This window comes from Erithacus rubecula (assembly GCF_903797595.1).
Source record: "Erithacus rubecula genome assembly, chromosome: 4".
NCBI classification, from domain to species: Eukaryota; Metazoa; Chordata; class Aves; order Passeriformes; family Muscicapidae; genus Erithacus; species Erithacus rubecula.
Window position 1 is genome coordinate 7,013,328 of NC_136686.1, and position 16,666 is coordinate 7,029,993.

Here is a 16,666-nt window from a genome sequence, read left to right on the forward strand (position 1 = left end):
TAAAGTTTGTTCCTAGTATGGTTTTTCCCTTAATTTTATAAATATCAATAATATAAATATCAATTTTATAAATATCAATAATAAAGACTGACACTGTGGAGTAGGCTACAGCAACTGTCTGTTGCCTTCCATACAGACCACCAGAATATTAAAACCAGTCCAAAATTATGACTAGTACCTAATCATAATATCAATATTTATAGACATCACTAAGAGCCTTTCAGCATAAGCAGTACAGGAATTATTCTAATAACTCTTTTCTAGTAACTCTTTTTGGGTTTTGTGCAGCAAAGTCCAGCGAAAGAACTCAGAAATGTGCATTGGAAACATATATTAAGTCAAGGTAAAAAATGTCATTAAGCTATTCTACAAAATTAATGTTACTACTGTTCCTATCCTGAATAGATTTATGTGTATTTCTTATTTAGAATAAAAATTGAAGCTTTTGTGTTTTGCTCTGTAAGACCACATGTGATGAAGTCAACAAGTATTTATTTCATAATGCAGTTCTTGCATTATAAGATAAAGATTTTTTAAAAAAATATTTCAAAACAGACAGTGAAAGGATGCAAAGTGACAGAAGGATCAAGAAGAGAAATACATTTAATATACACCTAGATGTGATTGTTAACACAAAACTTAAGTGGCAACACCTTAGAGTTTACCCATATCACAAGGAAGTATTTTTCTAGTAAAGAATCATTTTCCTAGAAAAAAATTTGATGGGGTAGTTTCCATTGTTAAAGCTTTTGAGAAAAATAACATAAAAGTTCTTCCATTCTGAAGTCATAATCGCCTTAAATGTAAAACTGTATGTATACAGAATAAGCTGCTGCCATTTTCACCAAGTGAAACATTCTATACCCCATGAAACAGACTATATCCAACCAAAGCATTTCAGTATTCAGGTTTTTATTTCCAGACAACAGGCTGAGGTTGTCTGTTCCTCTCTTATACCCATTCCCTGGCTCACTCCTGCAGCAAAGCAGCCACAGGTCAGAGAAATCCTGGCAGCTCTCCCTCCCTCATTTGTTTCTTTCACTCTCAATCCGTCTGCACGCTCCCATCTGAATAGAGGTAAAATCACTTCCTCAGGAATTCCAGCCAAGCAAAAGCCAGAGGGTTGCACTTGTGTCTGCCCTCTAGTAGCCAAATAATGCAGCTGGCCTCCATCATGGCTTTGGGTTTGGTCTGCAGCACAGCCAAAGGAGGCTGACTTTCCCCAGAGAGCTCTTGGGAAAATCCAAAGGAAAATCCCAAACTGGAAACAGGAAAGAACTGTTCAGAGCACCTGCCTTTGCAGAGGGTGCTGTACCAAGACCTGCACTAAAGATCAGGTGAACTTCACCACTGTGCAAGCAAGAATTGGGCTGCTTTAAGAGAAAAGGGGTTGGAGGGGTGAAAGGAGATGTAAAGAGGAGCTTTGATCCCATGAATCCTTAGACAGGCTGGAATGCATCAGGAAAAAAATGGAAATTTCTAAATAAAGTTGGACTTAGAGAAAAACAGTGGCATGTCTATAAGTCATAAGTTTTATGGAATCTTTTTCCAACAAAGTCCTGCAAACAGAAATGTGCAAAAAGAATCAAGACACAACTCTGCTTGGTAGAGACACTGACATCTCTAGAGGCATGAAGGCAGATATCAAATTCCTTCTATGCATGTGCTGCCAAACAATTTAGATGTGCATTACCTATTCTACTTATTCAGCAAAGCAAATACCCCACTTCCTTCAACCCCTTTTTCCCCTATAACAGGGAGATTGAAAGTTCTGAACATGACCTCTGCTTCCAGACAATGAAATCAGAGCAAATTCAATCCAGTGCAGGTCCCCTCTCACAACAGCAAGAACTAGAGTGCACAGCAGTAACATCCTATAGTATTTTCAGCAATGATATGTCCAATAAATACCTATTTCTTCAGAGGTTCCCCTCCTCTGAAGCACCTTCTGCAGCAGCACCATTCCCTCCAACAGAATTAATAATCACATTGGTATTATGCATTGCTCTTGGTTTTTTTTTTCCCCTCAGTAAAATTTTTGAAGCTCTCTGAGCACAATGTTAGATGTAAGGACTGGCAGTGGTTCATGCAGATTAAGACATGGGAATGACAGTATGAAGCTCAGTAACCTCACCCTGAGAGAGTAAATGAAAATTGGCTTTTATATTCTCTAAGATAAGAGCTCATCTGCTTAAGAAATTGATTGTAAGAATAAGAACAAACTGAAAGTTGTTTATTTAATATTTCTGATTCTTTGATGGCTGCACTGTAAAACATTGTCAGTAGCTGTGAAAGCATGGTCTTAAATTCGATATATTTATGGGTCCTGCAGCACCAAAAAGATTGCACTAAGTTTAGGTCTAAAGCACATGCAAGATCAATGTCTCAACATCCTTTTTAAATGATCCAGATCTCTTTTTTAATTCCTTGGTCACTGAAAGAAAAACTGACTTTCTACAGGCTCCAGAGATGCAGCACTGTAACATAAAATAAGGCAGTAGCTTCAATTTAATAAAGCACTTAAACAGAATTACTTTAAAAGGTAACAGTTTCTCAAGATTAAGCACATGCTTGAGTACTCTGGTGATTCATGGCACTTGAACAAAAAAATTATTCCAACTGTAATGTAAGGATATTCCTTTTTCTCAGAATCTTAAATGTGTAGAACAATTTTAAAATTTCAAGGGGGTCTGTCAGACCCTATCTTCAGTTTGTCAAAAGTCTGCCAAATATTTATGTATGAACTACATTTTTTCTTTCAAGGTATCTGCTTTAAGGCAGGTCTTTTTTTCTTTTTTTTTTTTTTTTTTCCCAGCTGAAATTTAAAACAAAAGCAAATGAAGGAAAAAACCCAGGTAGTTAGCTTTTTTTCTAACGGCAAAATCACTGCTTTGCTATGTTTTAAAAAAATCTCCCTCAACTGCTTGAACAGATTTAATAGTCTCAGATTTTATTTCAAATAAGGTGTCAGGGAGTTACCTGTCAGGAGATTTCTCAGGACAGAATAAGATGGTCGAATTACAGCCGAAAATTTACCAAAAAAAAAAAAAAAAAAAAAAAAAAAATCCAAAAATTCCTTAGCCCCTTCCCTCAAGATATAATAAATTCAAAGCTCAACAGACATCTGCTGAAATTTAGGCAGCTAAAGCTTCCAAAGTATCCTTCTTGGCAGGTGTTTTTTTCAACTTTTTGCTGTAGTTTCATACCACAATGGCTCCAGAAACAAAACTAGGAGAGGGAATCTATTCACCTTATCCACCACCACTTTCTCCCTGTCCTGTGTCTCAGCCTCTATACCCCAGTTCATTGACCTTTCAGTGTAGAAATGGTTACAGGGCCAGGCTGTACTCCTTTGTGTTGTCTTTCACTTTGGGGATGTTATTTCAGTGATATTCTTCACAGAATAGCCCCACATTAAAAAAAATAAAATAAAAAAAAAAGCCAAGATGCTTTTCCAGCCAGACATGAGGAAGAGCTGTGGGTCTGCAGGGGGTGGAAACAGCAGGAATGTGCTGAGGGACAGGTGAGCTCTGAGCTGCTGATGGGGGCCAGGAAAGAGGTGGAGAAAAAGGAGAAAAAGCAAGAAAAAGGGGAAATCTGAGAGCTGGTAGAAGTTGTTTTGACTTAAAGATGAAACTCAAGAGAAAGCACCAATAAGGGACACTTAGAACTGTGGGACACTGGCTCTCAGAACAATGCTGCTCTAACTGCAAGCCCCTGAGAGGACAGGGGAAGGAAAGCTAAATGAAATAATTGAAAATACATGAGAAAAGAACAAAAGAGAAGTGGGATTTGCAGTAGGAAAATGACAAGGTTAAAAGTCAGATGAGTGACAGATACACAAGACAATATAATGAAGACTGCAAGGAAAGGGGACTGCACCAGAAGTAAAGCTGACAGGTGGGAAAACAAGGAAAACTGGATAGTATCTGACAGATGTAAAAGGAATGAAGACAAAAGGAGGGCAGACCTATAGAGATTAGTACATTTTATTTATGCTCCTTCATTTCAGCATCATTTTCCTGGCAGTTAATTCACATTGTCTATCTGGGTGGAAGGAAGTGCCTTCCAAATACCAAGTTTACATCACCCCAGGAGGCCACCATGGCTTCTGCAGCTTAGCAACTGTTGAAGCTGGTGAAATTTTATATATATTTATAAGTTCCCAAAGTACCCACAGACCATCAGCAGACAGGGAGCTTATCAACTATTTAGAGAAGTATCCTTAAAAAAAGCCCTCTTTTTTTCCAAATTGAGACATTCATGTAATGCTGTAGAAGAATAAAGCCCATATTTCATAAGGGATGGTATTTGTCTATGCAAAATATAGTGATATTTGTATCCAAGAAGCATTTCTGGAGAGAAAAAAAAAAAAAAAAAAGTTGGAGTGAATGTTCTTTTTCTAAGTCAAAATGGAAGATTTCCAAAGTGGACCACCGGGGGAGCTGTTCACTGAAGCAGCATTATGGGCTGTCAAAAAGCAGCTCTGAGAGGTAGGACAAGGGTAGGGAAGAAAAGGGAGAGGAGAAAACAATAGGGTTCGTGACACATGGGGACTGATGGCCCTGGGAGCAGTTAAACAGGGCATGTCAGCTTAGCTAAGGGATATTCTGGTTTTAGTGGATGAACTACTGAACAAAGTTGGGAAACTAAAGCAATTTGAATAAATAAATAAATAAAATCAAGACTCAACTCTGACCAAAACAAAAGCCCTATTCACTGAACAGAAAGCAGCATGAAGGAGGAAAAAGAAAAAAGTTATCATAAGCTGTTAATTCACTTAGGCTGTAATAAAATTCTGATTTAATATAGAATGTTCTCAGGAGTATTTGCTTACTTGCTGCTACTTCTCCACTTCTCCATCCCCCAAGAAAATTCATCCCCTGGTGCAAGTTAGAAAACTTGCAAGTCAGAATTGAGTGTTAAACAGTACCAGACAATTAAAACAAAAAAGGAGAAAGAAAAAAAGCACAGATACAGAAGGCATCAGGATTCAATACTGGGAACACTTTTATCAGCCTGAACCAAATAAAATGCATTAAGTTACCCAAAAAGAGAAAGAAAATAAAAAAAGCAGTTACCAGCTCAAATCAAAGAAGCTAGTTTATATCCCCTCTCCTTCATTTTTTGACAACATGTACTGATTGACTGTGAAAGCTGCCTTCAGTGAAATCAGCACAGCAGCTCACCCAGAGTAAAGCCATAATCCATGTGAATCAAACTGGGAAGGAAGATTTGACCCTGGAATACAAATCCCCATGGAATTTGGAGGTGGCAGAGTGTTGCTCTGTGCTCAGATGAGCTGCTGCCAGCCAACCTCACAAACTCAGCAGCACAGCCTTTGGAGCACCAGGTCTCACCTGGAACATGATTCTTAGGGCAGGGTGACTTCAACATGACACAAGCACCATCTGCCAATTATTCATCTTTCTGATGCCTTCTCATATTTTCATATCAACTCCAAACTTGTATATTCCTTTTTTCCTCTAAAAACTGTAATAATTTCTGGGACAAGTGGCCAGGTTAAACTCATATGCCTTTTACTATTTCCTGCAACCATGTACATTATGGTGAGTAATCAAATAGAATTTCCCATTAATCTGTTTACATATGTATGTATACAGATGACAAATGCAGAATGCAATGCCAAAAAACAAGGAAATGCAATAAAAAAAATTTTATAGTGGCATTACCAGTCAAGTGGAAAAATGCCTCTGTAAAACAATGGAGTCACCCTGAAACTGTCAGTTAAAAACAATTGCCAATATGATTACTACTAATATTGCATGTAGAAAAGTAGTATCTGTACAAGCAACAATTTATTTTAGAGTAGCTATTTTTTTGATATTGAAAAATATTTCCCTCTTGCTTTGCCTTTCTCCTTGAAAGTGGTTTCTTTTCTTTCAGGAAGCACAGCAGCTTCAGCACCTAATATCCACTGCAGACCTCATCCAGGGAGATCAAAGGAGTCCTTGAAAGTATTAATTCACCTTCTACTGCAATTGGAAGAATCATCAATCAGGAAGAAGTCACTTAAGCTGCCTTGTTCAGTGGCACCACTGTTACTCTGCAGAGACAGACTGAACAAGTGTGAGCTCACTAGAGTAGTGCAAGCATCAAGATGCCACCAAAATGCATCAAGAGTTTCAGAAGCCAAAGGACACCCAAGAGAGTCCCAGCTCTCACAGGATATCATTAATGAAGATGACTCACTTGAGAAAGAATTGCTGAGAGTGGATTGATGGGACACCACAGAGCTCTTAAAAGAAATGGGATCATTATTCCATTTAAAGGGTATCCAGAAGCCCCTCACTTACTTATCTCTGCAGACAAAAGGAGGCTCTAGTATGAGATACTGGATGGGGAGCTGGGAAATGAGAAGTCTGGAAAGTCCTGTGTTTCCAGGTTGATTGATTCAGAGCAGCCCTCTCACAATATTTGGATTCACTTTTGAAAAGCATGAGAAGAACACAACAGGTCTTCAAAACCATAATAAAATGAAAACTCAGTGAGACCATGAATGAGCTTCATAAGAAAACGAAAGATAAAACAGGTGAGCAAGATTAAAATAATAAGAGGAGTGTTAAGTAAACCTAGAGAGTCAATCATTATTATTTAAATGAAAGTGATGAGATATTTTTCCAATTGCTAAGATTTGTTTAAAATCCATAAAAACAGAAGATTATGAAGAAGATAATGACTGATCAGAAGGGACAATTGGTCTGTGTTTCCAAATGGACACATGCAGAGACTGAATATACCTGTGATTGAGGCAGGAATGATTTATCTTATTTTGAGATAGCCCCATACTTAAACCCAGTGAGATGCTACCACTGGGGTAATCAAGAATAAAGGCCCTCATTGCAGATTATCACCATCACCTGCCTATTTATCTAGAATGATCATTTACATTAAGACTGCAAACACAGGAACACATGATCAACTTAAATCATTAAAACTGCACAATCCCATTCACATAGCAGTCAAGCAGAACTGCTGCTGATGTAGCACAAATTTCCAACATGAGCAGAAATCTGAAAGTCACATTCTCAGGGCAGACTCTACCAAGACACTTTGCCATGGAATGTGGATGCTGCCCTCAGCAAGAAATCCACCAGCAACATTATGGAACTTCACAGGAGAATTAAAAAAAGGAAAAAAGTCCGGCTGAAAGTTGCCAACAATTCTCTTCTACACAAAAAGTTCAAGAAACATTCTAACAACTGTATGAGATCAATTGTTAAAGCAACTGAAGCAGAGGTCTGAAAATACTATGAAAGGCAGTAGAAAAAAATGCTCCATGAGGAAAATTTCAGTCAATATGGGAAAGCACAGAGTTTAATAGTCCAGAAGCAACAGGTCCCAATAAATGTGTCTTAAGGGCCATGTATATGTATACATGTAAGGTATAATCCAAAAGGGAAAAAAAAAACCCAACAGCTAGAGCAACTCACTGAAGTTACAGTCCCACTGAGGATAAAAAGTAGGCTAAGGAAAAAAAATCAACCTATAAAATAAACTTAACACAAATTGGATATAAAATGGGCATAGGCAAACATAAACCAACAACTATACAGAGTATTTTAACCATCAATGGCATGAGAGTTTGGAGTAGTCAGGAAAGTAGTATGGGGTAAAAACTCCAAACAACTGGGTTTGAGAGCTAAACCCCTTTATACACATTCAATGACAATATCCTACAATTGCAAACACACAACACTGCACTGGAGGCAAAGAATGCTCTGTCAAGACACTAGGAACCCCAGGACCTGGAATCCTTTTGAACCTTCAGGATTTCCCATTGCTTTCACACAATTTTGTTGAATATCAGCCCATGGGGAAGCCAGAATTCAATGTTGAGAACGTAAGGACAAAGTCCAATGGATCATGAAATAACATGCTTGCTGAATCCAGCCCAATGCATTTGAGATCCTGACTAAAATCACAATAGGGAAGATTTCTTAGATAATAGCAGGTGGGCCAGGGCAAACAAATGAATTAATTATAAATTAATGGATTTTGTATATTGACTAGAAATAGAGAATTGTTTTTTAAAGATTGTCTGGGTTAGACACATTATTCTGTCCTATGAAAATGCCAGCTGGAGAATTTGTGTTCAAGGGATATTGATAGATTATGTGATATGGGAAAATATCATGGCAATGCTGACCATGAGGTTTTACAAAGCATAACAGATACCTGATGAAAGAAATTAAAAAGGTAAACTGAAATCTATACAGGGAAGCAGAAGACAGGACACAAGAATGAGGAACTCTCCTGTCCAGAGAAACAACTGGAAATGAACAGGTCAAGTGGTTCAGGCAAAAAAGCTAGCCAGAAAAAAAAACAACCCAAAAAAACCCAAGAAAAATATCTGTGAAATGAAAAATCATCCTCAATCCTCATAAGCTCTGAAGAAAAGCAGGCCAAAAGACATTTTGAGAGAAAAATTGAAGTTCAGAAAGAAATTCCCTACTGAAGAAACTTAAGAGACTGTTAGGAAAATGTTTCATTTCTATATAATTGCTGCTAGAGTTCTCCATGTGTCCTTAAAGAAATATTTGTGTCATATGCATTTCTCCCCACCCATCAGCTCACAGCAGCAAACCCTGAGCAAAATCCTGCACAAGTGGCTGGGCTCCACATTTACTGCATCCCATTTTTTAGAAAAACTATAAATAAATACACAAGAGTAAACAAATACATATTGATATACTGGACATGTTTGCACAAATATGTGCACAATATGTGCATTACCTAACTAATGCTGAATGAACACCCAGGCAGAATGTGCTGCAGTCTGCCCCAGTTTACTTATCAGGCTAGTCATATGCTAAATTCTATTAGATATTAGTTTGATATCAAACATAGATGTTCCATTATTCTGCACATCATCACAAGGATCAATCTTATTTTTTACTTCTTACTGAGTTTGGGATTTTTGGGTGTCCTTTGACTGAGCCAAGACAAACCAGGCAAAGAGATATATGTGTAATAGATAAGCATGAATATAAGCCATGTCTACCACTAAACAGAGCTCAACAACTAAAATATAAATAGTTAAAGCATAAGGAAACTTTTAATGTAGAAAACCAATACAACAAGTACCAATGCTGTAACCTCCACAGCTGTGGCCTTGAGTACATTTTCTCAGAGTTCTGTAGCTCTTTCCCTGAAAGGGATGGATGGATAGAGAAAGAACTGGTGCTGAATGATTATCCTGTTTGCAAGAAAGAAAATCTGGCTTCCAGAGGAAGAGCAGCTCAGAGATGCTAGAGCACCTAAAGGTGGACAATCAGAATTTGTCCCTGTCAATTGAAGCCCAAGATAGAAAATTATGACAACCACAAAAATGCTCTCTGAGGGCACTTGAACAAACATTTTGGAGGTCCATGGAGAACAATATGTGGTTTCAGATTTTTGTAGACCAAATTAACTTCTAGGTCTTCAATCTTTTTAATGGTTTGTCTATAGACTTTTAAAAAAAGGTGTGTTCTGCCTTAGAAAGAACACTTGGGAGGAAAACGTTATACCTACTAAGCATCTACAAGTAGGAAAAAATAATCTTGCATCTTTTATTTGGAAGGCATTCTGCTGTGAATACAGTATTTCTTCTTTTCATCAGAGAATATCTCTGCTGAGATTCAGTAGACAAGATGGGGTGCATAAAATCCAAAATACGAGCCTACACAGAGTCTAATACAACCTGCTAGGTCTTTTTCAAGTACAAGGCTGATGTGAGGACATAGAGAAGTAAAGTAAATTTTCTCAAGTCTGTATAAGCACAATAATGCTGAAATGTTTCCTTTTAAAATAAAGTTCCAAGGATTAGAAATACATGACCATGACACATGTAGAGTGTCAAAGAGAATCAAACTCCAGCATCCTGTCTGAGTAGGTGTAGAAAAACACCTTCTGTAACTTGCCTGGGGAAAACAATGGTGAGTCCTTTCCATCCATTCTCTGCTGGGGAGCTGCCCAGGGGCTCATCCTATGCCATGCCATCCCTGGGCCCACCTGTGCCCAGGAGAAGCTGGTGCTACCCCTTCTCATCCCATTTTTATTTTATTCTTAAGAGCAGGCTGGCAGGCACAACGTTTTCGGTGCAGGACAATTAGCAAAAGCAGCAGGGGGATGCTTGCCAATAAACACCCAGATTTGAGGTTAAGCAGCTGTAAATCTGCATTAATCGTTTCAGGAATTCAGCTATTTACAAAAGCTTTTAAAGAGCAAACAAATAAAAGAAGGGAGGGGAGAAGAGACAGGCGAGGAATCGATCTGTCCTTACCTTCACACTGCTTCCCTTCCCCTTTGTAGCCCGGCTTGCAGATGCATTTGTAGGATTTTGGTGTGTTTTGACAAATTGCATCGATGTGACAGTCATCTGTGGCTTCTGCACACTCGTCAACATCTGGAAGCACAGAAGCAACCCCAAGGGGGCAGATAAGAAGGGAGACCTGAGACACAAAACACCAAGCATTGATACTCCCCTTTGCCTGCCTTCCCAGTGTCATGCTGGAAATGAGAACATCTGAGGATAAATAACTAATCCAGACAATATGATATTTTCCTTAAGTCAGTTATAAGCACTGCCCCACGGAGGTGGAGGGACTCACTCTCACATTTCTGCACCAGGAATGAAAAACTTAAACACTACAAATTAGCTTCTGCTGTTTAAGTTTGGTACTGGAGACCCACATCTTAGTAAAACAAGAGAATGCTTAAATTACCTATAAGAGGAGAAAAAAGAGACCACTTGCATGTTCTAATACAGAGATTTTTCTTAATTTATAAAGATAGACCCTAGTTTAAATAAACTGTGCTGGCGGGGGAATGGAAAAAAGAAATATTTGAACAGCGAAACCACATTAATACTTTTTACTGAGAAGCAAAAAAATAAATAAATGGAAGACCATATGAAACTCGGTAAGGTAGAGTGGAGGAAAGCAACCTGCAATAACATCGTCTACTTGGACTAACACTCATTTAAGGAGGAAAACCGTCCCAGCAGTTGTGGTGGGTAAGTCTGACTCTGCAAGTGGAGACTCAGACCGCTTTTCTTGTTTCCAGAGTAGGAAGCAAACATTGCAGTGACGGGCATTCGTTCTCTCCCCCGGACTCAAAGAGGATGGGGAGGGAGGAGGATGAGACAGAGTCGAGACCTGGCAGTCGTGGGAACGTTAATGAAGTGAGCATGGAGGGGGAGAAAAAAACCAACAACTCCAACCTATTCAGGGATGGGGTGTGTTGGGAACACACAGAGCCCTGCCTGAGCTGTCCTGCCCCCGGTCGGACCGGGCCATCAGAGCGGTACCAGCCCCGCGGTACCAGCACCTCACCGCGCACAGCCACACCTGCGGCTCCCGCAGCACACGGCAGGGAAGCGGACGAGCAGGAGGAGAGGGACCCCAGCGCTGCCAAAGCACAGCCCCCGCTTTAGGGCCAGGAAGGACCGAGGGGATGGGGATGCTGCGGAGGGAGGCGGGCGGGCACCCGGCGACAGGCAGCGGCAGTCGGTTTCATGCCAATTACATTAACACGTCCTCAAAAAGGTGCACTAAAGTGAAAACCGCTCTTATTGTTAGCTTGAAATCCTAACGCTAATTGTTTCAGAAGTGCTCACTCAGCCATCTCCAGTGATAACACACGGATCCTTCAAAGTCACCGGGAACAGGAGGGGGCTATTTAGAGAGCGGAGAATAAGCAGACATTGTAGCATGGCACACAGCAGAGAACTTCTGTGAGAGGTGCAGAGCGGGGCGGCCCCGCGGGGCACCTCTGCAATCCCTGCCAGAGAACCGCCCGGACTCTTCTGTATTGTTGTTGCAGAGGTTTTGCCTTTTTTTTTTTTTTTTTCCCCCCCCTAAGAAAGAGGGGAACAGAATACCGAACATCGTAATTTTCCGGATTTAGGCAGAGCTGCTGTAATCTGTTGCCTTCTTTCTTGTCCATTCGTTTATTTTCACCAGTGAGCCAGTTCAGATCTAGCTATGATTTAAGTGAATTAGCTTAGGTGTTGTCCGGATCAGGCACAGATCCAGTCAAGCACAAAGAGAAAAGAAGTTTTTGGGGAGTTTTCTTAAAGCTTTGGTTCATACTTTTGAGTCATTAAAGCGGCACCCATCTCCCATCAAGATCAGCAAAAGTGACAGCTGGACTCTTTATAATGCCGTCAAAAATTCAAACTGCATTGAGCCAAGGGGGACATTTCACAGCAACCAGAGGATGCCTGGGAGTCAGGCGTGAATGCCAATGAGTCAAATGAAAGGGGAAAACCAAGTATGAGCCCCTGCTCTGCTCTACATCTCACATTGCATTACTCGGACTTTAAGAACTTCTAAACTGACTTCGTTTATTTTGTTACATTCAAACTCCGCTATCCGAGAAACTGGGATTTTTTTCAACACTCTCCCCCTCCCGCCTGCCCCCCCCCCCCCCCCCCGCTCGCACTTTACCTTAAAAGATTTCTCCTCGCACAACTTCAAAACACGCATACATTTCTTTCAGAAATCACTTTGGGCTTGCAACATTCCAAAGCAGATAGGACTGGGAGGGGGGTTTGATTTTTGGTTTGTCTTTTTTAAACACCGAAGCAAAGACAAAGTATAATTACAGCTATTAACCTGATACGAGCGCCGCTGTTAAAACCACCAGGTCTTTGGGTTAATGCGCAGACAGGGAAAACCTGTGCAGATATCCCAGCTAATGCTCGCTCTGCGGAGTCTCCAGGGCTCAGCACAGACTTATCTCGCAGGCACTCAAGGAAAGTAACTTTTTCTTCCCCATCTCTCCCGGCAGAAATCCCTCGGCTCCGGCCGTGTCAAGCACTCGAGAAAACGCCTCCCCACCGCAACTTACAACACGCTCGGCGCTGCGAGCGGCGAGCAGCCACCTCGCCCCGCGCACCTTACAGCGGGCAGAGCGGAGCGGACACACACGGACCCCGGGGCCACCCCGGGGCAAGGCGGAGCCCCCTCTTCTTACCTGCGCCCCCGCTGCCTCCCGCCAACCTGCCGGCCCAGGCGAGGGCGAAAAGCAAACAGCAGCGCCGCGAAAAGCAAACAGTGCCCATGATAATGATGCGATCGGCGGTGCCTGTGCGCGATAAGGGACGCGCTCGGGGCCGGCCGCGCGGAGCCGCCGGCGCTGACGCCCTGACAGCGCCCCGCTGATTCGCCGCGGCTCCCGCGGCGGGGGCGGTGCCGCGGCCGGGGCGGGCCGGGGGCAGAGCCGCCCCTGCGCCCCGGGGCGGGGGTGCTGGGCCGCCGGAGCCGCTCCGGGTCCGGGCGATGCTGGTGTCCCGGCACGGCTCGGTTCGCTGCCGCGCTGCAGCATCGCCGCCCTCCGCGCTGCGCCCCCCCGCGGTTGGGGCCGGACGGACGGACAGACGGACGGACAGACGGACAGCCCCATGCCGCGGCTGTGAGGGCAGACAGGCCGGCGGACACTGCCCATCTCCTTGGCAACCGCGGCCAGGGATCCTTCCCCCTTCTCGGGTTCAGGCTAAAAGACAACTTTTTTTTTTTTGTTTGTTTGTTTTTGGTTTTTTTTGTTTTTTTTTTTTTTTAATCGCCAGTGCGCCTTTCCAGCCCTAGGTTTGCTCCTCCGTAAGTGATCCCTGCAGCCCTGGCCCGGCCCGGCCGAGATGCTCTCTCCAAAATCGCTGCAGGCAGACATATGAGTGTCATTGTCACCGCCACCTTAGAGGCGAAAATACTTTTAAACCCAAACATGAGACATTTCTCCCCTCGGAAGCAAGCTCCATGACCCTAAACCCTTTCAGACTGTCTTTAAAGGACTGAAATAGCTCCAGACATCCCTTGTTACAGCCGTGCCATCTCTCTTGGCTTTACACGTTTCTTTCACAGGTTGAAATGCTGAAATGCTTTGCTATTTTGTTTCAACTCCTAATTCCCCTGAGAGGCTGCCTATCTGTCTGTATGAGTTCCACTTGTCGTCTGGAAGATAAATACACCCTGTCATAGCCTTAGATTCCTCTTTTTGACAAGTTCCTCCCAAAGATACACGTACGTCAGTACAATACACTTGACCAGAAAGTAGCACTATTAAGCTTGAAGAGATGGGAAGGAAATGTAAGAAAAGTTTCTCAGCGCAGCTGCGTGTTTAGTAAAACTCCACACCACGGTCCTTATCCTCCAATAAAACTAAACCACTACCGCACCGTGCCAAAGCTGTTTGCTTTCCGCGTGTTTACACCTCTACTTTAGGCATTCCCGTCCTTAATCCCTTAGGGTTAGGGCTATTGCTATTTTAAATCCGGACGCTTATTTATTTTTTTTCCTGTGTGTGTGACCCGGCTGAGGTGCAGCGGTGGATTCCAAGCCCCAGTGTTCCATGGATACACCACGGCGCGTCCGTGCCGGAGTCCCCCAAGGGACACACGGAGCCTTGGAGCGCCACCTCGCGACCCGCACCGCCTCCTTTCCAACATTTGGGAAGAAGGAGTTTTGTCCTAGCTGAAAATTAAGGCTAAATTTTTTTTCCCCTATTTGTTTCTTTTTAAGTGTTTCACGCTTGGCCTTTTCATTAAATTTCATGGAATCATATTAAAATTTATCATGGGATAAATAACCCAAGGAGTTTATATTTCATGAAGGAATCCACTAGAATTGTCAGAAAAACGAACTATCTCAACTTTTTAAAAGCCACAGTGCAATAAAGAAGTTTGCTGAAGCAACAAAATACTTTCACTGCCTTGGTGAGCTGCTCTCTGCCGTGTGTCATGTTAGCTGCATCTGTTGAGTTACAGAAATCACCACACTTGTGCCTGGCTCTTTACATTTTCAGTCTGTAACACCTGTACAGTTATAGATATATAACTATGTATAACTACACTCAGGAAAGAAAGTCCCCTTGATCCAAATCTCACATTGTCTATTTATGCTCTCATATACTCTGAAGGTGGCATACAGCTGGAAGCTAAAGATGTTTCAGATCAGGTGTGCATCTTCTAGAGAGCTTGTTGTGTATTTCCTTAAACCAAGATCCTGACAGATAGAATACATGAGGAATTACAAAAGTACTGTGTTCATCAAAAGAGTGTCTGAACTGTAAGTCAGGATTATCACATAAAATAAAGAATATCATCTACAATGCCTGGCTGAATATTTCCAGATGGGTCTTTTCAGAGTCCTCCTTGCTAGGGACGCATTTTAGAAAAGGAATACTTGTGGATTTCCACCTTTTCCACCTGTAATTATGTTCATGTGCTTGGTTATAATACTCTAACATCATCTCTACCTCAATTCCACTAATGATTCTATGAAAAATTTAGTATTGGAAGCAATGACTAAGCAGCTTCTTCCAATGTGGACAGTAAAAGGCAGATTCATGACTGTAAACCTGCTCTGGGTAAGAGGGATAAGCAAGAACTATCCACCAGGCAGCAGGTGGAGCCAGCCCAGCCTGGGGAGCACCTGCAGTATTTCAGCTCTCTACCAAAGTGCTTTGCTTTGCCTAAAGACCTTTGGGCATCACGTTAATTGGCTTCTAATATTCTTCCATACTGATGCCCTTAAAGCTTTGGGGACTTTCCCAATAAAATAATAATAATGCTTAATAATAGAAGAGGTATGTTTGATTAGGATGCATCTCTTTACAGAATGGAAGATCCATGAAAAGCTGTGTATAAGGCAAGAGCATAAATAGAATGGTGGCTGCAGAACAGTACTCCCACCTTCAGAACACCTTCTCCCACAGATATGCACCATTCCAAAAGTGCTTTGAAAAGACAGGATAGCATCTGCAGAATTATTTGGTTTCCTGGTGTGCTATTTATGAACACATGTATACTAGGGCCTCAGGAGTCAGCACAAGCTATTGATAGTGCTGGGAATCACAGCAGTCACTCAACAGCCTGTGCAAACTTGAACCAATTGCTTTACCTCTCTATTTCTGTTGTTTTCCTTCCTTCTGTCCCTCTTGTCCATTTGCAGTTACAGCTCACTGTAGCAGGGCCTGTCTTTCACTGTATTAATACAGCACCTCTCAAGATTACACACTAAACTGATTTTGTCTTAGGGCTTTCATGAGGCCAGCAAGGCATCTAAACCCTGACCCTTTTAGCTTCATCCCTTTTTCTGAACTGTACTTCAAAGAACTGAGAGAGACCTGGCTCCCTTGGACAGGGGACAAGGAATCCGTGTGCTAGAATTTGTGCTGGGAGCACCTACACTTTGAACCCTGAACCATGTATCTCCAAACTTCACTTAAGTACTTTCTATTAGGAAGAAAGGAACAATGTAAGCCCAACTCTTCAAGGCAGTATAGACCCTTCTGTATTTGTACACGTACTTAGGGGAAGCTTTTGAAAATAACAGGCAATAGACATGCACAGTACCACATACTCAATGCTGTGTTACTTCTTTCCAGGAAAATACAGCATGTAAGTTTCCCAGAAGTCAAGTAGCAGCATGCAGCTGAAGTAATTCAATGATTTGTTCTTCTACATGGGACTAAAAAACAACAACAACAAAAAAAGTACTCCATAATCCATAGTGAAAGTTTTGCACAAGAAAACGCAGCAAAAAAGAGAACAAGAATATTTTTTTCTTTTTCTGGGGGAGGATATTTATTCCATAGCTGTGCTGATATCACAATCAGTTTTATCTCACTCTCCATCAGTGAGACAATGTGTGAAACCTTG

At 41.7% G+C, this 16,666-nt stretch overlaps 1 protein-coding gene across 2 annotated transcripts in view; it reads right to left on the reverse strand.

Annotated features, from left to right (window-relative positions):
* The window catches only part of SCUBE1 (signal peptide, CUB domain and EGF like domain containing 1), a 179,564-nt gene extending 166,306 nt beyond the window's left edge, over positions 1-13,258 (reverse strand). The window contains exons 1-2 of one of the 2 annotated variants that reach the window (XM_079303780.1): positions 12,985-13,258; positions 10,289-10,411 (exon numbers count right to left, since the gene is read on the reverse strand). In XM_079303780.1, the coding sequence (XP_079159906.1) occupies positions 10,289-10,411; positions 12,985-13,072 (211 nt within the window). In that variant the 5' untranslated portion in view covers positions 13,073-13,258. The remainder of the gene's footprint in view (positions 1-10,288; positions 10,412-12,984) is intronic. The other variant, XM_079303779.1, reaches the window with a different exon arrangement.
* Between the last annotated feature and the right edge of the window lie 3,408 nt (positions 13,259-16,666).